The 25,328-nt window shown below is 41.9% G+C and overlaps 1 protein-coding gene across 3 annotated transcripts in view; it reads right to left on the bottom strand.

Moving 5' to 3' along the window:
* Asxl1 (ASXL transcriptional regulator 1) overlaps positions 1 to 23,811 on the bottom strand; it is a 65,186-nt gene extending 41,375 nt beyond the window's left edge. Inside the window, exons 1-4 of one of the 3 annotated variants that reach the window (XM_038330821.1) lie at positions 23,679 to 23,811; positions 17,961 to 18,043; positions 16,397 to 16,399; positions 13,931 to 14,039 (exon numbers count right to left, since the gene is read on the bottom strand). In XM_038330821.1, the coding sequence (XP_038186749.1) occupies positions 13,931 to 14,039; positions 16,397 to 16,399; positions 17,961 to 18,043; positions 23,679 to 23,735 (252 nt within the window). In that variant the 5' untranslated portion in view covers positions 23,736 to 23,811. Of the gene's footprint in view, positions 1 to 13,930; positions 14,040 to 16,396; positions 16,400 to 17,960; positions 18,044 to 23,230; positions 23,370 to 23,678 lie in introns of those variants that run through there. The other 2 variants (XM_038330819.1, XM_038330820.1) reach the window with 2 other exon arrangements.
* Positions 23,812 to 25,328: the final 1,517 nt, after the last annotated feature.

The raw sequence follows: 25,328 nt of genomic DNA, 5'->3' as shown, positions 1-25,328 counted from the left end.
AGAACCCAGACTAAGGAAAAAGTGAGATCTACATTTAGGATATCTCTTCCCACCTTCATTTACCCAATTAACACAATCCCTCATAAGCATATCCAACACTAAATAATCTTTCATAGATGTGCCTAGAAGTTTATCTTGGAGGAAATTCCAGACCCTGTCAAGTTAACAACACTAACTAGCTATCATATCTTACTTCTCTGGCATCAATTTTTTATGTGAGTTAGCCTTTCATCATTGGGACCAAAATACCGGACACAAACAACTTAAGGACTTTGGCTCAGTTTCAGAGGGCTCAGTGCATGGCTGCATGGTCCATACATTTGATGCTGAGAACATGTGGTAGAGGTAAACTGTTCACTTCATGCCAGAAGGTGAGAGAGCAAGTATTATCGATAATCTTTTTGTACACTGTGAAGATGTGTCTATGCCAAGGTGCCTTCTGACTGGTTTAATAAGAGTCGACTAGCCCATAGTTAGGTAGGAGGTATAGGTGAGACTGCCAGGAACAGAGGACACTGGGAAGAAGAAGGGCACAGGGTAGATAGGAAATATGGATTTATTAAAATTCAAACTAGTAACAAGCCTAAGTTATTGGTCAAGCATTTATAGCTAATAAGTCTCTGTGTGGTTATGTGAGGAATGGCTGGCAGGACAGAACTGATCAGAGGTCTAGATGGGAAAACTCCACGCCTACGAGGAAGCGCAGCAAGAAGTCAGGGCAAGATACAGCCCCCCAAAAGGAGATACCCATTAACTGATTTTCCCCAATACTTCCCTAATTTTGATTCTCTACCTTTGACCACATCCTAATAACGCCATCACATAGGAATATATCAGATGATTATTAACTCGTTCACTTAGTCTAGGTCTCAAGTAACTACCTCTGGAAACACCGTAACGGACATCTCTCCCAAAATGTGCTTTACTAAGATCTTTCCTAAGCATTTCTCAAAGATATCAAGTTGACAAGAATAACTATCATAGTGTGTTAAAATGAATCTCTGAATTAACAAAGAAAAGTGACCCTATATGGCATGTACAGTTTCTAAGATTGGTTGTCCATGTAAACATAGTTCTGGGCCAAAAGAACCACTTTGATGAACATGATACTATCTGGCTCAGATTTAGCTATGCTCGAAGTACGATTTTTTTCAGAATAAACAAATCCTTCTCCCTGAAGTCTGGTATGAAGAATCAAGATATTGAGTACAATTTCTATGCTGGCTGACCTCAAGAAAAACTTAGGCATTTTCTCAAACACAATCCTAAGGAAGCACAGAATATATGGAATCTTTCCCCAAGAGCCTCGTACTTTAATTTAAAAATAACAATTATGCCAAGCGGTGGTGGTGCATGCCATTAATCCCAGCACTCAGAAGGGAGAGGCAGGTGGATCTCTGTGATTTGGAGGCCAGCTTGGTCTACAGTGACTTCCAAGACAAGCTAGGACTTTTTTCAGAGAAACCCTATCTCGAAAAACCAAAATAAATAAATAAATGAATGAATACAACAAAATTTATAGCCCTTTAAAAAAAAAAAGCAAATAAGCGTCACTTTAGCAATAGACATTACCAAGACATTTCTACCTCAAGTTCCCATCAATCACTCCACTGTCAGTGTTTTCCTAACTGCTATTTTTACCACCTCATTTTCTCATAAGGCTCCAATAGCAGCAGTTAGACTGACAAAATTCAGTTCTTTTCTGGGGCTGAGAACGCAGTTTAGTTGACAGAGTGCTTGCTTAGCATGCATGGGGTCCTCAGTTCTACCTCTAGTATGGCATAAACAAGGTATGGCAATGTATATCTATCTATACCAGCATTCTGGAGGTGGAGGCAGAAGAAGCAACAGTTCAAGGTCATCCCTGGCTAACAGTATGTTAAAGAACAGGCTATACTTCATACTCGAAATAAAAAGAAAAGAAAATGCCCAATGAGATGGTTCAGGAGTTAAAGGCACCGGCCACCAAGTCTGACAACATGAATTTGAGTTCCAGAATTCCCAAATTCCACATACACAATGGAAGGAGTGAACCTATTCTCTGTAAATTATTCTCTGACTTCCATACATACACACCGTGCCATGCCCATTCCCACGCACACACCCACATAAATGTTATGCAGATGGTTAGGTAGGTAGGTAGACCCAGGCAGTTCAGGGGCTGCAGAGATGGCTCAGTAGTTAAAGTCAAACTGTCCTTGCAGTTCCCAGCACTCGCACTGGCCAGCTTATAACCACCTAGAAAATTCACTTTCACAGAATCGAACAACTCTGGCCCCCAAGGGCGCCTGAACTCATGAGGCATATGCAGACACAGACACACATAATTTAAAAATCTCAAATTAAAAAAAAAGCAGTTCATCTCTTAGACATTGTGGTGGTTTCAAAGAAAATGGTCCCCAAAGGGAGTGGCACTATTAGGTATAGCCTTGTAGAAAGTGTGTCACTGTGGTAGCAGGCTTTGAGGTTTCATATATGCTCAAGTCACGCCATGTGAGACATTTCACCTCCTGTTGTCTATGAGTAAAGATGTAAGAACTCCCAATTCCTTCTATAATAACGTGTTTGACTGAATGCTGCCTTGCTTCTCAACATGACGATAATGGACTGAACCTCTGAACTGTGAGCGAACCACTCCAGTTAAATGTTTCCTTTATGAGAGCTGCTGTGGTCATGGTGCCCCTTCACAGCAATAGAAACCCCACCTAAGAAGACAGAGACTGGTACCAGGAACTGAGCTATTGCTGGGACAGACTGGACCATGTTTTTTGTTTGGCGTAATGTGAACTATGGGAGTCTGAGTTAGGAAAGCAGTGGACTGATTTAAATGCTGCTAAATGGGTCATACTAGCTAGAAGCATGGAAGACAGCGGGTACCAAGAATTATTTGAACTGTGGGGGCTTGGCTCAAAAGGTTTCAGAGAAGAATATTAGTATGTGGTCTAGAGATCATTCTTGTGATATTTTGGTAAAGATTATGGCTGTTTTTACCCTTGTCCCAAGAGTCTGCCTGAGACTAAAGTGAAGTGTTTTGAATTAACTCCCTCAGCAGAGGAAATCTCAAAACAGCCTAGTATAGACTCTGTTGTGCAGTTACTAGTGTTAACTCTAATGACGATATATAATGAAAAGGAGCAAGCTGATCAAGAAAAAATATTTGAGGAGAAGAGAAGCACCAGGAAGTGGAATGGAGCTAAGTCCTGTATTCAATGAAATAAACAGATTAAGAAATGGAATAAAGGGAGTGGTAACCTCAGGGCAAGATCCCATTCAGCTAAATTTCCAACTTGTGAAAAGGAATTCATTTAGTGAGACAATTCGCTTCCTGTTGCTTCTAAGTCAAGATTTAAGAACCCTCAGCTCCAGGCCTGGAAAGACAGCTCAGCGGTTAAGAGCACTAGCTGCTCTTCAGAGGACTTAAGTCCAATTCCCAGCATCCATGTGGCAGCTCACAATGGTCTGTTACTCAAATTCCAGGGGATCTGACACCCTCACACCAATACACATAAAATAAAATTAGGGGAAAAAAAAAAATCTCAGCTCCTTCTCTAGCACTGTCTGCCTGAATGCTGCCTTGTTTCTCAACATGACAATAATGGACTAAATCTCTGAACTATGAGCAAGCCACCACAATCAAATGCTTTCCTTATTGTCGTGGTCATGGTGTCTCTTTGCAGCACCAGAAACCCTAAAACAGGCATAAAACAGATTCTGACCAAGGAACTGAAAACAAACATGTCCCTTGTAAATAAACTAGAAATTCAGACAACTGTACATAACCCCTTTCAAGTACTCAAATATGTCTTACCAACTGAGGTCAAAACCAAGCTACTACTTGAACTAACCAGAGCAAATAGTACCAGTCTAACTGGCAATCCAAAAAGACTTCCGACAGCACTGAGCAAGTTAAGGGTGTTTGCTGTACAAGCCTACCTGTGGTGGCTTGAATAAGAATGGTCCTGATAACCGGGCAGTGGTGGTGCACACCTTTAATCCCAGCACTCGGGAGGCAGAGTCACTGGGGGAGGGCTTAAAATTTCAAAAGATCATTGTCATTCCCAGAATATCTGTCTCCCTCACTTGTGAATAAAGACATGAGCTTTCACCTACTGCTCCAGCACCATACCTACAAGCCTACCGGATGTAATGCTTGCTGCTAATGGTAGCCATAGACTCTAGCCCTCTGAAACTATAAGCCCCAATAGACTTTCTTCAATAAGTTGTCTTGGTCATGGCATCTTATCATAATAATAGAAAAATAATTAAGACACCAATCACCTACGTTTGACCCCCAGAACCCAAGTAAAAGTGGAAGGAGAAAACCAGCTCCACAAAACTGCCCTCTCACAGACACATGCCTCCCCAACCAAATAATAATAAGTAAAACAGTTGAAGGAAAAAGTCACTTGCCAATAATCAGAAAGAACAGGGTAGAAAATACCCATAGCTAGTTTACTGTTCATACAGAATGACCTATTCTAGATGCTAAAATGGCAAAGTCTTATTGATGTTTAACCCAGAGTATGCAAAAGAGCTCTAAGGTACATGGAAGAAGCCTTAGGAGTTTAAGCCATAAAGTGGCAATAATGGAAAATACAAGATGCCAGTTCCTCATTATTGTTTCAATCATAGCAATTTAAGTCTCCATTTATATTTTACAATTCCACTTTATGATATAAAAGGGCTTTACATATTTTTTAAAGATTTATTTATTTATTATATATTCAGTGTCCTGCCTGCATGTATCCCTGCAGGTCAGGAGAGGGCACCAAATCTCATTACAGATGGTTGTGAGCCACCATGTGGTTGCTGGGAATTGAACTCAGGACCTTTGGAAGAGCAGGCAATGCTCTTAACCTCTGAGCCATCTCTCCAGCCCTGCTCTAGTTTTCTTTTGAGACATGGTTTCAAGGGCCTCAGACTCACGGTATAGCTGAATATGACTTTGGGCTCCTGATCCTGCCACTTGTACCCCAAGTGTGAGATTACAAGGAATGTGTATCACTGTGCCCGCTTCCAGTGCTCTGGCACTGCCATACACCAACCACTCTTCTAACACAAAAGGAAGCCAACAATAAGAAATGTCAATAAAATTCATGGAGAATATTAAAAACTCAAATCAAATAGGCATAACAAAAGTTCCTATCTCTAGCCAGGTGTGGTGGTGCATGCCTTTAATCCCCCAGCACTCAGGAGGCAGAGGCAAGCAGATCTCTGTGAGTTCAAGGCCAGCCTGGTCTACAAGAGCTAGTTCCAAGATAGGCACCAAAGTTACATACAGAAACCCTGGGGGGGGTGTCCTATCTCAGGGTCTGTTGTTACCACACTCAAATCAGCTTGCTTTGAATAGTCCCACTTATTTTCATTTGTTAAAAACAGAATATGCAGATTTTAAGTTATTTTCTTACTGTTCATTAAATTAATACCTAAGAATATTGTTTTCTTGCCCCCATTGGAGAAGTTCTACCTAAAGCTATGAAAGAATCTGCTAACATTAGAAGTCAATCCTGGAGCTGAAGAGATGGCTCAGCAGTTACGAGCACTTATTGCTGCTCTTGGAGAGAACCCCAGTTCAATTCCCAGCACCCACATGACAGCTCACAAGTGTCTGGAACTACAGTACTAGGGGATCCAATGTCCTCTTCTAGCCTCTGTATAAGGTACACATATTGTGCACAGACATGCATGCATGCAAAACACCATAAACATAAAGTAAAATAAAAAAATACAAAATAAATATTTGTTGGAGCTAAAGAGATGGCCCAGTAGTTAAGAGGACTACTGGTTCCTACACAGAACCCAAGCTGTGAAAGCTCACAACCATCTGTAACTCTAGTTCTAAGGAATCCTGCCCACTTTAACTTCTGTAAGCAGCAGGCACACATGCGGTGCTCTTACATACATGTAAGCAAACATCATATACTTACAATAAAAATAAATCTTAAAGAAAAGTTTTTGCATTTTAAGTAAAATTGACATTTTGAGAAATATGAAGTCACCAAACGTTGCAAAACCTTAAGAAAAACTCTTTAAACTGTCACAATGAAAAGACACCAAATTCAAAGATGTGGTACGGATTCTAGCGCCTAACTCAGCTAGCTATGTGTACTGTCATACAAAAGAGATGATTATAGATACAGCATTCCATCTGCTGGGAGTCCATTTTCAATCTGTAAAGTTGAAAAACAGAATGGATGACTTGACATTCCTTCCTTCATTAAAATTTTAGGATTTTAAAAGCATTAGGAAGAATACCTTTTTTCCCCCTAAGAGTTACAGGAAGTACAAAAGGCATTGTCTAAATATGCTTGATGGTTTTTTTTTAATGATTTGTCTTTATGTGCACTGGTGTTTTGCCTGCATGTATGTGGATGTGGAGGTACAGACAGCTGTGAGCTGCCATGTGGGTGCTAGAGAACTCAGGTCCTCTGGAAGAACAGCCAGTGCTCTTAACCACCGAGCCATCTCTTCAGCTCTATGCTGATGTACTTAAAAGTACAATCAAAATGATTATAGTTCAAACTCTACACAAAAGTAATATAGTTTTTAAAATACTTTAAAAGTTTAAGTTCTTAATTATTACACTTTTAGAAATATTTATTTATTGGGGGAGAGGCTATGTGCATGCACATGCCATAGCACCTATTCTCCAGCACCTCTGTGGAAATCAGAAGACAAATTCTCTTCTTCCACCATGGTAATCAGAAATGGTGGCAAGCACCCTTTACCTGCTAAGCCATTATGTTGGCTTAATGTTTTATCTTTCTTTAGCAATTAAAAGAACCCAGATTGAGGCCACAGACTGACTTCTAATATCAGCTGAATAGATTTTGGAAAAACTGCTCCAAAGAGGGCAAGAATAAAGAAAATTCTTAGATACTAACTTGCTGAACAGAGAAGAACATAAGCAAGCATGCTGTTTATAGCACACAGAAACAAACAGGAGAAAATACACAAGCCAGCTCAAGACAGCTACATCTTCAGAAGTTCTTTCGGTTAAGACACTGTCAGACTAGACACCGAGCAACAAGTTGCAACTCAAGTTTTCCAGTCAGCAGCACTGGCAAGTGTGAAGCCAGGCTTGAGGAACTTGAGAAACCAATATAGGCATGGATGTCTGAAGGATGGTTAATGATTAAGCAGAAGTGTTAGGAAAGCAGCTCAGAGAACACACAGCCAACTAGGAGAGCAATGTCATCTAATTTGCATTTTACTTATTTTTTATTAAAATTTTAATACAGTCTTTTCTCATTTTACATAACTATCCCTGTTCCCACTCCCTCCTTTCCTCCCACTTCCCATGCCTTCCCTCCATCCTATTGCCTATTCAATCATTAGAAAGGGTAAGGCTTCCTATGGGGAGTGAACAAAGTCTGACACTACACTTTAAGGCAGGACTAAGGTCCTCCTCCCATATCTAGGCTGAGCAAGGCATCCATCCAAAAAGAATGTGCTCCTAGATGCCAGTTCAAGCACTAGGGATAAATCTTGGTCCCACTGCCAGTGGCCCCAGACTGTCCAAGCCTCACAACTGACTCCCACATTCAGTGGGCCTGGTCCTACGCAGGTTCCCCCGCTATTGGTCCAGAGTCAGTGAGCTCTCACAAGATCAGGTTTCTGTGGGTGTCACCATCATGGTCTTGACCCTTTTGCTCATATTATCACTCCCCCCTCCCTTGGGCTGGTCTCAGGTAACTCGGCCCAGAACAGTCTACCTCAGGAACCAGCAATATCACTTTTGGGCATATTACCCAACGGATGCACACTCATACCACAAGGACATTTGATCATGGCTGTGTTCATAGCAGCATTATTCAGAACCAGGAAACAACCTATAGATGCCCCTCAACTGAAGAACGGATAAGGAAAATGTGGTACATTTACACAAAGGAGTACTACTCAGCAGTAAAAAACAAAGACATCTTGAAATTTGCATGCAAATGGATAGAACTAGAAAAAAAATCCTGAGTTTACCTCACCAGATAGACAAACATGGCATGTACTCACTCCTAAGTGGATATTAGACATAAAGCAAAGGATAACCAGCCTACAGTCCATGATCCCAGAGAAACTGGGTACTATGGAAAACCCTAAGAAAAACATACAATGAATACCCCTGGGGAAGGCGAAACAGATAAGATCGCCTGGGTGGGGGAAGAGAAGGAAGGGTTAAAGGGGAAAAGAGGAGGGAGGAGAACATGAGGGAATGGGATGCTCAAGAAGGGGGAAGGACAGTGAGGGAAAGGAGAGAGATATCTTGATTGATGGAGCCATTAAAGAGCTATAGAGAAACATAGCACTATGGATATTCCCAAGAATCCACAAGGATAACCCCAGCTTAGACTTTAAGCAACTGTGGAGAGGATGCCTAAACTGGCCTTCCCCTGTGATCAGTTTGATGACTACCTTAATTGTCATCATAGAACTTTCAACCAGCAACTGATGGAAACAGATACAGAGATCTATAGCTAATTTGCATTTTAAGAGACCACTGCTTGTCATATACCTACTAATGAACTTCTGATACTACTTTACAAACGGCAGCGGCTATGATTTTATCCTATCTAAATCCATACCTTATACTCATTCTTTCCTTTGTATTCAATGATAATTCTGAACTGTTGGTACGGAGCTCTGTGTATAAATTTCAATTGTAGTTATAACGTTGTAAGACTAAAATGAGCGAGTGCTGGTGGCGCACTCCTTTAATCCCAGCACTCAGGAGATAGAGGCAGGAGGATCTCTGAGTTTGGGGTTAGTCAGGGCTACACAGAGAGACCCTGTCTAAAAGAATCAAAAAACAAAATCAAACCAGCAAAAAATAAAAGAATACAATTATCTCCTTTCCTTTTTCCTCTAATGAAAATGGCTGCTTTTGCTTGTTTGTCCTACTAGGGACTGGCATAGTCTCTCATACAGTCTAGGTCAACATTCCAACATGAACTGTTTCTCCACCCCAAACTGCTCCCTGTTGGTATGCTTGTATACAACATAAGCACATGTACAGGTGTGCCCTTGAGGAGGCCAAAGGAGAACATTAGCTCCTCTGCTCTATCACTCTCCATCTCATTCCCTTGAGATGCAATTCTCTCAGTGAACTTGTAGCTAGGCTGGCTAGGCCAGCAAGCCATGTTCCTGTCTCTAAGCCAACACAGTGCTAGGGTTATGGGCAGGCATTCACCGTCATGCCTAACTTTTTACATGAGTGCTGGGGATTTGAAATCAAGACTTCTTGTTTGGGGCAGGTGGTAGTGGGGTACACTTTTAATCCCAGCACTTAAGAGGCAGAGGCAAGTGGATCTACATGAGTTCGAGGCCAGCCTGGTCTACAGAATTAGTTACTGTACATGCTCCAAAGCTACAAAGAGAAACCCTATCTCAAGGAGGAAAAAAAAAAAAGACTTCATGATTGGGCAATAATTGCTCTTAACTACTGAGCTATGTCCTTAGCTCCCCAAGCAGGTGCTCTTTTTGTAATGTAAGGATACACAGGTGTAGTCCTCTATTTCTTTTTAATGTTTTATTATCATTCATTTATTTTATGTGCGCTTTGCCTGCATGTATGTCTGTGCACTACATGCATGCTTGGTGCCCATGGAGGTCACAAAAAAGGCACTAACCGTAGAACTAGAGTTCTAGAAGGTTGTACGACAAAGGTACTGAGAATCAAACATTGGTCCTCTACAAAAGCAGGCAGTGTTCATAACTACTGAGCCATTCCTCTAGTCCCTCTTTCTTACCAAGGTGTTTTTTCACATTGGCGATACTGTAAGGCTGGACATGATGACAATTTCAGCACTTGTAAGGCAAAAGTAGATCTCATGTTCCAGACCAATTTGGGCTAATTTGCTCAGGGCCAGCCTAAGCTACAAAGACAATATCTCCAATAAGAATATTCTATGGGGGGCTGGAGAGATGGCTCAGAGGTTAAGAGCATTGCCTGCTCTTCCAAAGGTCCTGAGTTCAATTCCCAGCAACCACATGGTGGCTCACAACCATCTGTAATGAGGTCTGGTGCCCTCTTCTGGCATGCAGTCATACACAGAGAGAGAATATTGTATACATAATTAATAAATAAATAAATAATTTTTTTTTTAAAAAAAGAATATTCTATGAAATAGAAAATACATCAATAAAAACTCTTTTAAAGCCGGGCAGTGGGTTGGAGAGATGGCTCAGAGGTTAAGAGCACTGACTGCTCTTCCAGAGGTCCTGAGTTCAATTCCCAGCAACCACATAGTGGCTCACAACCATCTATAATGAGATCTGGTGCCCTCTTCTGGCATGCAAGCATACAGAGAAGGAATGTTGCATACATAATAAATAATAAGTCTTTAAAAAAAAAAGCCGGGCAGTAGTGGCGCACGCTGGGGAGGCAGAGGCAGGCGGATCTCTGTGAGTTCCAGGCCAGCCTGGTCTACAAAAGCTAGTTCCTGGAGAGGAACCAAAGCTACACAGAGAAACCCTGTCTCAAAAAACCAAACCAAAAAACAAAAAACAAACAAACAAACAAAAAACAAAAAAACCCACAACTTTTAAAAGATTATTTCCAACACAGCAAAATCTACTAACTGAATTAAACAAATAGCAGGAATCTAAGTATATACTCCATGGCTTTCAGGTTTTTTTGATTTTTTGTTTTGAGTATAGGGTCTCATATAACACAGACTCAGACTGATCTTACTATGGAGTCAAAGATAACCTCCAACTCTGGTTCCTACTTTGACCTCCACTGTGCTAGGATTACAGGAACTCATCACCATGAGTGGCTCATCTGTTTCCAGACAGTAATATCAATTACAGTTTGGGTTATAAGGAGACTTTTACTACTTTGTTACATTTTCTGCAACATTTACATTAATTGCTTTAGTAAATCAAAAACATAAGGTAATTATCCAAATTGAAATTCTATCAAAATCACAAGATATGAGCTACATGCCTGAGGTAGATTTAGGAGTAGTTTTGTTAAAATTATGAGCAGCTGAGCCTGGTGGCATACAACTTTAACATCAGTGCCCTGGAGGCAGAAGTAGGGAGGTCTCTGCGAATTCAAAGCCAGCCTGGTCTACAGAGTGAGTTTCAGGCCAGTCAGAACTACATAGTAAGAGTCTATCTCAAACTTAAAAAAAAAAAAAAAAAGAGAGAGAGAGAGAGAGAGAAAGGTAGCCAGGCATGGCAGCACACACCTTTAATCCCACTCAGGAGGCAGAGACAGGCTGATCTCTGTTAGTTTGAGGTCAACATAATCTACAGTTTCAGGACACCTAAAGATGCAAAGAGAAATCCTGTCTTGAAAAAAAAAAAGCAAAAACAAATAGGGAAAAAAAGCAATTATTTATTATCACATGTCAAAAAGGATGTCTTGTTTTTGTACACATGTATCTATGGAGAGCAAACCAAGGACCTTCCGTGTCATACCTCTAAAGTACTCAGGGGGAGCTCTATCTTAACAACAAAAGGAAGCCAGGAATGGTAGCTCTCCTGTGTAATTCCAGCACTTAAGAAGCAGCTGACACAGGTGTGTCTCCACAAGTTCAAGGCAGGCCTGGGTTTCATGAGACCCAGTCCTTAAAAAATAGCCCATAAGATTGCTCACTGGGTAAAGACTTGCCAGAAGCCTGGCAACCCGACTCTATAAATCTGTCTGAGCTCCACAGGTGTGCTGTACAGAAGTATAAGCCTTTAATCCTGGCAGAGATAAGTAATCTCTATGAGTTTGGGACCAGCCTGGTCTATATATCAAGTTCCAGTTCATCAGGAACTACACAGTAATAAACAAACAGAGCTGACAGTGTGGCTCAGGATAGAATTCTTGTTTAGCCTGCAAAGGGCCCTGGCATCAATCCCAGCACAAGAAAGGGGGTGGGGGGATAAAACAACACTTGATCTTAGCCAAAAGGCCGAGAAGCGATGGGATAAAACAACAAAAGAGAAAAAACAGTAAAGGGACAGAATAGGGGAAAAAAATTTAAGTAAGACAAAACAGTACATGACTGTCACACTACCATTCAGGAAGTAAAAACAGGAGGACTGGCATGGGCTAGAAATCTATATGCTTTCTCAAAAATAAAACAAAAGCTATACAAACAAAAAAGTCAATTACTATTAATAAATATTTAGAAAACAGAACAAAATACTAAACATGGAAAATTTCCAGTTGGGTACATATAGTTCAGTGGTAGGGCTTACCTACCATGTTATAGAAGGTCCTGGGGTCAATTATCAGCCTCATAAAACTAACAAAACAGAAAGTTGCCTGGCTACTCAGAAAGCTAAACAAAGAGGATCATTGGAGCCTCTTAGTTTAAGGCTAAGCACAAAGCAAACTCCATCAACAAATATTTCATGTACACAAACCTACTGAAATAACAAGTTATATAATTTGTATTTATTCAGATTATTTAAAATTTTTTTAATTATTTTCTTATCAAGTAAACAAAATTCATAGGAAGAAAGTGCATGTGTATGCATTTTAAAATACATTATGGAGCACTAAAAGGATCAGCAATTTTTAGTGTCCCTATAATTACCAAGTCATCTTATGTCTAAATAAGATCACTCAACTAAGTCCTACTAAAAGAAAATTGCGCTGCTTTCCGCTTTTGTAGATAAAATAAGCACTTGTTTAGTGGCTGAAAAGGGTTCAGAGATGGCTCAGAACTTAAGAGCACCTGTAGCTTTTGCAGGGACAGGAATTTGGTTCCCAGCACCCATATGGCAGCTGACAACGATCTGTATCTAATTCCAGTTCCAGTGCCGCCTTCTGATCTCTGCCAGCTTCAGACAAACATGGTACAAGCACACCTACACATAAAAGTAAACCTTGCAAGGCATGGTGAGCCACACCTTTAATCTCAGCACTTGAGAGACAGAGACAGGTGGAGGTTACATAAGGAGCCCGTTTCAAACTAAAATAAACAAACATTCGGAAAATAGCCTCCTCAATTTGTGCATAGTCCAACGTTGTTTTCCTGCTACTATGTTAACTGAACAGTTATGACAGAACCACTATGCCAACAGAACCTAAGTTATCTATTATTAGCTCTTTACATGTTTTCAGACTGTGATCTAAATGATAGCCAAATATATCAGAAATGACAGAAAAATAATTGCTTACTCATTTCAGCCCAATTATTTAAGGTTTATTATGAACTTCTCCTTTGTAATTATTAAATATTGACATTCACATTGTAGTTACTTTCCATAGAGTAGGTATTACATTAGTTGCCCAGTAATTTATACCTCACAATATTATTACAAACAAAATCTTCACTAAGGCACATCAGCAATTACCACTACATACACTCATCTTTCAATTGCATATAACCTACTAAGGTATAGACAAGCAAAGCTGAACACAAAAATAAAAGCTGATATAACTTCACTCCTAATAGTCTATTCACACCACAGCATCCCAGAGAACCATTAAGGACAAAAGCAGCAGTGTTATTAGGATTGCATACTAGGAAAGACAATCCATCAGCACCATTCCAAACCTACCAGGTTTTTCTTATGCACATTAAAAATTTTGAGAACTGGCCAGGTTGTGGGGGTGCATGCCTTTAATCCCAGCACGTGGTAAACAGAGGAAGGTGTCTCTCTGTGAGTTAGAGGTCAGCCAGGTCTACAGAGCTAGCTCCAGGACAGCCAAGGCTACACAAAGAAACCCTGCCTCAAAACAACAACAAAAACAAACCAATAAACAAACAAAATAAAAGTGGAAATGTTGTGAAATGGGAAGAAAGAACCAGGTGCTAAAGTCAGGCACAGTGGTGTACACCTTTAATCCTAGCACTTGTGAGGCAGACGCAGGTATTTGAGGCCAGCCTAGTCTATAGAACAAGCTCCGGGACAGCCAGGGCTACCCAGACAAACCCTACCTCAAACAACAAAAAAAATTTGAGAATTTTGCACCAAACGATCATTTTACCTTGAGTGTGAAAAGGCTAATTCGGCCAGGCAATTTATAAAATAGTCCTTCTCCTCCTCTTGAGTTGGAATGTAGCATGGCATTGAGGCACGCGAGAGGGGATGTCCCACTGTAAAAGATGAAAATGGGTCACAAAAATCAGTTTCTACTTATCAAACACCTGGCTCTAATTCACTTTCAAACCAAAAAGCAAAGCAAGCAATGCAGGAGCAACGATGCTATTACGAAAGCAGAAGATAAGCAACTAAAGTCGACAGAAATCCCAATCAGTGTCTAGGCTGTAGTGCATGGTAATTTAAGAGTACATACCAAGCACATCTTTAGTGTTCCCCTGACAATACAACCTGAATTCTCAAGAAATTTAGGGAGTTCAGCAGTTAAGAGTGCTTACTGCAAGCCAGGCCTGGTAGCACACACCTTTAATTCTAGCACTCAGGCAGGAGCAAGTGAATCTCTGAGTTTGAGGCCAGCCTGACCTACAGAGTAAAAAAAACCTGTTCCTATCTTGATGAAAAAGAAAAAAGAAAAATGAGTAGGTTTGCTGCTTTTGAAGAGGACTAGAGTTCAGGTCTTGGTACCCATGCTGGATGTCTCATAACAGTTAACATTTAGGTATAGGGGCTCCCATACCCTTTTCTGGCCTCCAAGGGGTACTCACGTACACACGGCTTCGGAGTGTACCTATATATAATGCCATACACACATGCATACTCACAAATTAAAAATAAAAAATGTCCAAGCTGTATGTTAACAAATTTTAAACACATTATCTTAACCAGGTATGCTGGCTCGTTCTTGTGACCTGACCCTCAGCACTCAGGAGGCTGAGAAAGGACAAAGCAGAAGCCACAGAGTCAGTCACAGGCCACTCTGAGTTATGAGAATCTACTCAAAAACAGAAACAAATACACCTTAATAAAATTTTACTATTATAAACAAGTATTTTCAGCTAGGAGTAGTAGTGCATGTATTTACTTCCAGCACATGAGAAGCAAAGGCAGGTGATCTCTGGGAGCTTGAGGTCAGCCTGGTCTATCTAGGAGAGTTCCAAGGCAGCTAGAGCTACATAATCAAGCCCCATATCAACTAAAAAAAGACAGTATTTTGGTTATTAGGATCAGAGAGACGGCTCAGCAGTTAACTATATTTGCTTTCTCTTGCAGAGGACTGGGCTCAGTTTCCAGCACCCTTATCAGGCAGCTCACAGCAGTTGTCAGTAACTCCAGTTCTAGGAGCGCTGACACTTTTTTCTGGCCTCCATGAGTAGACACACACACACACACACACACACACACACAAACCCCAACAAGATTTGGTCAGCGAGATGGCTCATCAGGTAAAGGCTCCTAACACCAAGTCTAAAGGCCTCAGTTTTACTCCTAGGACCTATATGGTAGAAGACCTGAACCAGCTCCTGTAAGTTGTCCTCTTACCTCTACAGCCCCCTCTCCAAAAGTATCTTAAGTAAAATGTAATAAACACTTTGAATAAAAAAAACACATTTCCCAGTATCTACACTGTAATATTGTATGAAAATAATGGACTCAGTGGCACTATATCCCCGTAAGATGCTCCCACTTTATTTTTGCACTTGAATATTTTCTAATAAAAACACACAAAAATGTTTTCTTTGTTGTAAAAGGGAATGATGAATCTTATCTACAGACTTCATTTGCAAAAAAAAAAAAAAGGCCATCAAAAGGATTTAGTAAGTAATATTTGAACATCTATCTAGATGTATATTAAGTTCCATGGTCCCTGCCACAACAGTAAGTTACAAAATGACTTCATGAGACAGAGGATACTTACTGAATCTTATAACAGAAAAAGGTGTCAAAAATAGACAAGTGCCTATTATCATTAAATTTGTCACTAGAATATTAATACTAGGATTCACCCATGCATGTTGTCTTCCCTCTCCTCGGTATGTTTAAAAATAAAAGGTATCTTAAGCCCTTATTTTTCAAAACTAGCAGCCCTAATTTACATAGTGTTAAAAATAAATTAAGTGTAAAAAAGACATTAAAAAAATTATTCTGGGAGGCTGGAGAGATGGCTCAGAGGTTAAGAGCATTGCCTACTCTTCTAAAGGTCCTGAGTTCAATTCCCAGCAACCACATGTTGGCTCACAACCATCTGTAACGGGGTCCGGTGCCCTCTTCTGTCCTGCAGGCATACACACAGACAGAATATTGTATACATAATAAATAAATAAATAAATAAATAAATAAATTATTCTGCTTTGAAACACACCGGATGCTAAAAATAACTAAACAAACAAGAAAGTCACTAAAGCGAGCTGGTGTAGAATCTAGAACCCTAGCATCTCCTACAAGGGGCATAACACATTGGCCAAGTCCTTCTGTGACTCCTACACACAACATCTATCTACAATGACAGAGCTTCCCCCTCATCCTGAATGCTACAATTCCTAGAACAAAAAGCAGAAACAAGGGAGTAATTTACCTTCTACAGGCATAGTGATCCAACGGGAGGGCAGACATCAGCATGATGGGAAATGGCCCAAGAAAAAAAAAAGTACAATTATCACACTGCAAAGTGCATAGGAACAAGTCAAACAGATAGGCTACAGGCAACTCTAAGCATCCCTCCCCATAAAACATTAAAGAATACGTGACCTGAGTAATGTGAACAACTTCCATCATTTCAAGTGACTACAATTTCCTTGGTCACATAATATTCTAACGCTTAGGGCTGGGGAGAAAAACTCATTCAATAAAGTACTTGACAAACAAGCACTTAGACCAGACTTCATACCCCAAAACCCACCTGATTTAAAAAAAAATGCAAGTGTGGTATCCAGGGGCTTGTAATTCCACTGCTGGGGAAACAGATACAGGCTTGGTAACAAATTAGCACAGCCTAATTTGCAAGCAGTAGGTCCCAGTTAAAGACCCCTTTACTCAAAAAAAAGGCAGAATGACATCCAAGGTTGTCCTTTGGTACACACACATACACGTATACACATACACAAATCCATGCATCTGCACATACATAAACATGTATGCAATATCCCCCATTATCAAAAATGCTGTTTGTTTTGAATTCCCAAAAGGAACTGTTGTTATACACACTCCTCTTTCCTTACTTAAATAAAAAAGAAAATGGCTGGACGGAGAGATGGCTCAGTGGTTAATAGCACTGGCTGCTCTTCCAGAGGACCTGGGTTCAATCTCCAGCATACACATGACAGCTCACAACTGTATATAACTCCAGTTCCAATGCCCTCTTCCGGCCTCCATGGGCACTACATGAATACAATGTACAGACATAACACTCTGGTAAAACAAACAAAACAAATAAAAGGAATTTTTTTTTAAGCAGTGGTGGTACATATTAATCCTAGCACTTGGAAGTAGAGGCAGAAAAATCTCTTGAGTGAGGGCAGCCTGGTCTACAGATGAGTTCCAGGACTCTGATACACAGAAAAACCCTGTCTGGGGTGGGGAGGGGGATTTTAAAAGAAGGGGTTGGTATAAATGGCGAGAAGAGAGGAGAATCAAAGACAACCCCTGGTTTTCATGCCTCCAGTTACTTCTGTGTTTCTTACTTGTTTTCTCTCCAGGAAAACAAATTCAAGGTTACTCATTAGCACATTTTAAAAAAATAATTATTTTATGTGGTATGGCAAAGAAAAGCATAGAGAAAAGAGCATATATGGGCTTGCTCCTTCTCTATTACTAAAACTTGTAAAATAATAGTGTTTGAGAAGCCAGGATGGTGAGAACTTCTAAAAAAAAAAAGTGTGCTAGAGAATTTATCTGATTCTATTGAAGATAAGAATCTAACTCTAGCTGAAGGTCAAGACCTAGATGAAGTCTTGTGACAGACACTGTATTTCTGATGAAAATAAATGGATGTTCTCCCACCCTACTCCCACCCTCCACTCAGGATACACAACACTACCATCAGATACAGAATCACAGACAGACCAACAGGTGGACTTACTACTGCATATCACAGACATGTCTTGTGAAGCCCTCACTTAAGCAACAAGAGCAATACAAACCTCATTTCCTTCAGTCCTTCTGCCTCTATGACCTGCAGAATCTGTTTTGGTGTCATTGGAGCATCCGAGTAGTTTTCTAACACCTGAAGAAACATAAACGTCCTGACTTCAGTGTGAAAAGGTCCATTACATTCATCAGTCTGCACCGCAGTTGGTAATACTGCTCTGCAGAGCTCTCAGGATAGATAAGATTACCACAATCAAAATGACTTTGGTGTTGGGGTGTGGCTCAGTGGCTTGGCATTAAAACAATTACTTCAGAAATTACATTCTTATCAGTATATTGAAAATTAAATGCAATTAGATAAAAATACCAATTAGGTGAAACATTCAAATCTAAATTCTAAGGATAGCTATTTTAACATCTATGTGCAATAAATAGTATGCAAAATCTTAGCAGCAGCTCTGGGAACTGCAGGAGCTAATGTTGTTAAAACACAAAATATAAACCAGGTGTGGCAGTGTACTCCTTTAGTCCCAGCATGCAATCTCTTGTGAGGCCTATCTCAAAAGATAAAAACAACCAACAACAACAACAAAAAAATATTGCTGCAAAATATATGTTAAAATGGAAATTCATTCAAATTTTCATTCCCAAGGAACTTTCAGGCCAAGAGTGGTGGCACATGCCTTTAATCCCAGAAAAAGCAGACTGATGTCTGTGGGTTCAAGGCCAGCCTGGTCTTGAACTTAAGACCAGCCAAGCTACATAATGACACTGTGTCTTAGAAAAAAGTTCTGACTAGTACCCATATGGGTATGTGTATATATACAGGTTTTTTTTTTTTTTATTCTGGATACAGACTCACTATGCAGTCTAAGCTGGCGCAGAACTCACTTTGAAGACCAGGCCAGTCAAATTCATAAAGACCCACCTGTCTCTTTAATCCCAAGTGTTGGGATTAAAGGTGTACACCCTAACACTGGGCTGAATGTTCAGTTTTGTTCTGAGACAACCTAGGCTAGTTCTGAACTTGCCATGCAGCCAAAGATGACCTGAAGTCTTGATCCCATTGTCTCTACCTCCCAAGGGCTGGGATTACAAGAATATGCCATGTCCATCTTCAGTTCTTTTCCATTATACTATGAAATTCCGGGGGTTGACTGCCACAGTACATTTTGGCACTTGACTACATGACGCTATGGTTCTGTGTGTGACAGTGACATATAACAAAACCGTAAGGAACCTAATGTCCTATTTGTGTTAGTTCATCTCTAACTAAGTCAGCACTTCCCCAGCAACTGCAGTTCTCACTCTAAGAAGCTGAGCTGTTTCAGAAATGTTCCTCTTCTAAGGAAGGAAAAGAAAGACGTCATCATCTTACTTTCTACACCTGCGCAGCTGCTTCAGGCATTCAAGCTAAGAAGTGTAACACCCAAGCTCTACCTGCCTTCATAAAAAAAAAAAAAAAAAAAAAGACGAGCAGGAAGTTCCAAAGGAATGCCACAGAAGACCTTGTCACTAAAGGAAATCAAGGTTTGAAGAAGTGAGCACTAAAACAAAACTTCTACTCTTCCTCCTTAGCCTCTCTAATTTTTACATTGCTCCTGGATAATGTGTCAATTACTAACACTTATTCTAATGCTGAGGAATCCGATCCTATCTACCTCTAGTCCTGACTTTCTCCCAAGCTTCAGACTCAAGTAGCTCTAACTCCTCGGTCTAGTTATCCATTCTTAATTTGTTCTACTCTAATTCACCTCAGCACCTCTAGTTTATATCCCCTCAGCCCGCCCTTTCTCCCTACATTCCCTACCTTGGTTGGCACTCAAATCACCTAATTGAGCAACACACGTGGCATCCTTCACTCTCATCTACCTGGTTCACGACCACAGCCAATGACACAACTTAACAGCCTACCCTCTTCCATATAAACACGGTAAGGCCCTGTTTTCCTAAATCCACCCCTATTTGTGGTTGTCCCTCATTTAAAACCACAGGGAACACCTGCTTTGTGCCAGGCCAAATTCTAGGGATCTTGAGCCTACCTTCATCATGGTTCTATTTTAAATCATTCTCAATAACTCTGCCTGTCTCTCTACAGGTAAGTTTCCAGAGCCCACCCTGCCTCCCACTAAAGCACAGGCTTTAGAAACAGATAGGCCAAGATTTAAATTCTAGTCTCTAACCTAAAGCAAGTACCTAGCCAATCTGAGCCAAAGGTCCTCTCTCACTCTTCAAGTATTTGGAGATCTTCTCTCAGATTAAAGAGCACTTAAATAGGGACCTGTAGGTGCTCAGAGGCTGAGCACACAAGGCCCCCAAAGACTACCAGACCACCTCACTAACACTTTCTGCTTCTGCACCAGTGACAACTATTCTTTGCCCCACCCCAGCTACACACTTTGCAAATGTTGTATCCATTCTTTGTTTTCTCTCCTCCCTCAGCCATTCTTCTTTCATCAGCTCCTGCATGTATGGGCTCCTCTGTGATAGGCCTCCCTACTTTACACTGACCCTACAAGACTCATGTCACAAAGTGCCTTCCTTTTGGAAGCAGTTCCTGATCTACGCCAGGCAGACTCCAATCTCTTATGGTATTCCCACTGTTTCACAGTACAAGTAATTATCTCCCAAGCCAGGAGACTTCAAAGGGAAGTGAGAAACTAATCATATTTATTCCTAAACAAGAGGCAAAAAACAAGATATCCATTTAATTCTGTGCATCTCCAGTAACACACACCTGGAGTGCTATTCAAGGATCTGAATGCCTATCTCCACAAGCTCCTCCTCTTTATAGATTACCCAAGTGCCAACAGGCAAGGCTGACTTAACAAACCTACAATAAACCTACATGCTACTAATGTCCAATTACAAGATACCATCTCTTTGATACTAGCTGAGCTAGCAATCTTCCCACAAACATTTTTTTTGGGAAGCATGACTCTGAAAAAAATATCTACCAGTTATTTAAATAGTAGCCAGGAAGATCTTGAGAATCTCAAAACAGAAGAAAATTCTAAAGAGAAGTTACACCTAAAGATACAAAGTATTCATTTTCATTACAATTGCATATGCCACTAGCTGTCAGAACACTCCTGCAGTGTTCTAGTCCCAGGCTTTCTCTATAGACTGCACATTTTTTTGAAGGAAAGAAAAAAAGTATCTCTTCTACTTAAAAGGAATAAAAATGTTTGATGTAAGAATGGTCAGTGTAAGTGTAAGACAGAAATCTATTTAAGAGTTGTACTCAGTTTAAAGGGAAATCCCCTTGGCTGTTTCTCCCAAATTGTTCCTAACAAGCAGGCAAATTTACCCTTCTCTACTTCAGACAGCTAGAACCACACTAAAAGGCATCTGAGAGAAAAATGTCCACTTTTTAAAACAACTGCAAAAAAAAAAAAAAAAAAAAAAAAAAAAAAAAAAAAAAAAAAAAAAAAAAAAAAAAAAAAAAACCTCTGCAGGGATGAATTCTCGGCTTTCCTCCACCAAAACAGCATTTAAAAGATTATCTTCTTGCCAACCCGAGTGAAGCCAAGAGAAACTAGAAACTTCCACCTGACAAATGCATGTGGTCACCACACACACTTTAATTTCAACTGTTCAAAAGTAGTGTTAATAATCCTGTTGCAAAATGAATGCGCTGCCATGCCACTCTCTGCTTGTCAGGTAGCCCTCTGCAGTAGAAGCTAATAAACTCAGTGGGAAGAAGACTCAAGTCTCCCTCCCACCCCCACAAAGACACAGAAAATTCTAAAACACAAACCACATAAAAGATATACAAGATTACATACCACATTCCCACAAGTCCTCTTTCAAATGTACAACTACGCCACAAAGAAATTCCTGTTCAGAGTACTATTTTTAACCCAAGAGTCAAAGAAGAGAAAGAGAAATAACTTAAGATAATTGAGCTTGAAGGTGAGCCAGTAATAAAATAGAAATAGCAACCTTAACCTTGGAATTCAAACCACAGTAAATTTAAGAACCTAAAGAGGCTTAAAACAACAGCGGATTCCAAATTGCTAGAGCCTTTCAAATAATAAGAGCCAAAAGAACTTTGATTTTTAGAATTGTCAGAACATAACACAGAATTTGAAGGTACTTTCACCTACCTCTAACAAGCAGGGCTCTGGCAAACAAATTTTCTTTGGGTGCCCAGAGTCAAACACCTGCACACAAAAACTCAGAATTTCAATGAACAGTCAAGACTCAACAACCTCCATGGTTAAAAAAAAAAAAAAAAAAAAAAAAAAAAACCACTTCATTTCATAGGTTCATTTTTCATAGGTTCCTGCAGGCCTTAATTTGTCTCCACATGAAGCATCGCTTAAGAAATCCTCAAGTTCCAAGATCGTAAAAACTAGCCAAATATTCTAGTTTTGATTGAATCACAGAAGGGGGGGTACCACCAAGGGATTTCAATTTTCATATGCCAGACAAAAAAAAAAAAAAAAAAAAAAAAACCAAACTACAACCTTACACAAACCCCGTTTCTGTTCCCAGGGTAACAAGAGAAGACAGATGACCAGAAACGCCAGTGGAAATTCTCTGGTAGTTCCAACAGCCTGGTTAAATCAATAACCGGCTTTCATGAGCACAAGAAACACAAGGGTGCACTCTAAATTTTTATCAACCTCCAGCACTTTAGAGGCAGAACTCACTTTTCATTAAAAGAAACCATAAGAAAGGTGAGCTTGACTCCATCATCAAAACTGAATTATAACATTTATATATAAAATACAGGGCGTCAACAGACAAGAAGGATGCACCATAACCTTGCACTGTGGCGCCTGAGGAAGTGACATCTCCAAGAAAAGTATAGCCTATTAGGACTGTCATCAGCAATTAAGAACATGCCGCAAGTCTTTTGGCTTTGTATTTTAATTTCAAAAGGAAGTGGTCTCACACGTTCACAAACCCTCTGGGCAGGGAACTAGCTCAAGCTCAAGCAATCGATTTATTGATGTATGTATGTATGTATGTATGTATGTCTTGCTAAACCCTCTGGGCAGAAACCTCTGTATGAAGACATACACTCTTTGTAAACTGTATTCAATTCCTCCTGCAAAGTGCCTACCTCTAGAGCACTCACAGAGGTTCAGTGTGATTTGAAAGTCCACGGGCCACCTGCATAATAATCCCTTAAGCAGCTGGCTAAAGTACTGTTTCTAAACAGTCTCGGGTTCAGTGTGTTTAAAATGAGTCCTAGAAACAGTGTTTTAAACCAAGTCCCCAAGTATACTCCCACTGGGCACTCAAGTTTGAGAACCAAGAACCACAGCTCAGGGACCAGATTGGTCCTCAGCAATTGCTTCCCGACACACACCTGGTTTAAATTGCCAACGCTCTAAATGCTTCTCGTGTCCTTGAAACCAGGGGCGCGTTCCCACCCTCGCGGTGTCCAGTGACCCACTCCACTGCCCACGAAGTAGTCAAGGAAGCACTTCCGACCCTTCCCGGAAACCTCACTCCCGCAAATGAATAAACGGCGTTTCCCGGGACACCCTGTCGCTGCCGACGTGGGGGAGGGGAGGCCGAAGCCCAGGCGCTCAGAGGGGAGGAGCCGTTCGCCAGCTCGCCCCTCCGCAGGAATTCAGTGGGGTGTGCAGAAAAAGGCGCCACGGCCCGAAGGCCGGGGACGTCCGGCACTCCACACCCGGGCGGCCCCGCCCCCTGCTGCGGTGGGCAGGGCCTCGCCCCTCCCCCGCCCCGGGAGCTGCGCGGGAGCCCACCCCCCAGACCCCCGCCGCGGCCCCCCGGGCAGCTCGCCTCACCAGGCGCGCGGCCTCGGCCCACGTGCGCTCCTTCTTCCTCTTCTGTTTGTCCTTCATCCTCCTCCTCCGCGGTGGCGGCGGCGGCTCCACGCGGGACCTCCGGGTGGGGCGGGCTGGGGCGGTGGCGGCGCGGGGCTGGGGCGGAGGCGGCAGCGGCGGGGGGCGCGTGGCGGCGGCGCGTGCGAGGACTCGGGTGCGGCCGGAGAGGGCGGGCGCACCGGGACCGGCTGGCGCGAGACCCGGCGCGAGGGCGGCGATGGGGGAGGGGCGGCAGCTCCACGCGCCCGCGCTGCGTCAGTCGCCCACGGTGGCAGCGGCGGCGGCAGCCCCGCGACGACTAAGGAATGCGGCGGCTCCGCATAACCACGGGGTCAGAGGTCACGGCTCGGGCCTCCGCTTTCCCGCCCTGCTGGGAAACCGAGACCGGACTAGTGGCGGGCCGGGATGGCGAGACGCAGCCTTCCCTTCGACGCTCCGGTCCGTGAGTGTCTGCCGTGGGTGTGTGTATGTGTGTGTGTATGTGTGCCCGCGTGTGTGTGAGAGAGAGAGAAGAGTGAGGAGGGGGAGTGTGGGTTTTTTTTTTTTTTTTGAACAAAAACAAACCGAAAGGATGGCTGGGATTTGTAGTCCTTACTAGCTCCCCGGCCTCCCCCGCTCCGGAAGAAAATGGCTGCCTGAAGTGCTTGGACCACATTTCCCGTCGTGCTCCGGGACTCTTGCTCTCCGCCCACTCTCTTCCGTACCCCGCTGCGCTCAGAGCTCGGTAAAGAAGGGGGCGGGAAGTCGGTCAGGAAGGGATGGGGCGGGGTCTCGCGAGGTTCGGGAACTAGCGGAGCCCTGAGGGTTTCTGGGAGGTGTTGCTGGGAAGGGGCGGTGGCTGGATTCCCCCTAGCCGCGTTTAACCCGTTCCACGCTTTTTGGGACTAGGGGCGGGTCCAGTGAGAGTGAGGATCCGGAATTGGTAGTCCAGTACCCTGCTTCACTGTGGGCATTTCCCCGGAATACAGTTCTCATCTGCACTTCTGGTGGGTGACAAGAAGCAGGACTTTCCCTTTTGGTCCACCCTTAAATGACTCAACTGGCGCATAGTAATAAGCAGAGAGACACTCATATCAGTAAAACGGTTATTTCTTGATTGACTGACCTAGACGGTTGCCCATTTCCTCGTGTACTGTCGGACCGCAATGTATTTGCTGAGGGTGCACCTGCAGTCTACCGCAGAATTGCTGTCAGGTGAATTTGGTAATAAAGACTTAAGGGCCATTTAGATGAAAATGCACGTGAACGTTATTTTAGAGGCAGTACCCTGGAGAGAGATCAGGTCCCAGGGTCGACCAAATCTAGATTTAGAATCCTAGCGGTCACTCCCTGACTCCTCTTAACCCCTGTGAGCCTCGATTTGATCTGTGTTAGCTTACTATTGCACAAGATTGATGGGGTACAAATTAGCATGAAGTATCTAAAAGATCGGGGAGAGGGTGTAGAGGATCCTGATATTATTAGGCTCCTGTAACTTGGCTTCTGACATAGAATAAATGATAGCTGTTATTACACACTCACAGTGAGCAGTGGAGCCTCTCTCAGAACCTTGATTGCAAGTATTAAATGGGATGAGGTTTGGAGCACCCAGAACATAAAGTATTTTTCTCT

This window comes from Arvicola amphibius, chromosome 5 (assembly GCF_903992535.2).
Source record: "Arvicola amphibius chromosome 5, mArvAmp1.2, whole genome shotgun sequence".
In the NCBI taxonomy this organism is placed as follows: Eukaryota; Metazoa; Chordata; class Mammalia; order Rodentia; family Cricetidae; genus Arvicola; species Arvicola amphibius.
Note: the sequence above shows the minus strand (reverse complement) of the source record. Positions and strands in the feature narration are given on the sequence as shown.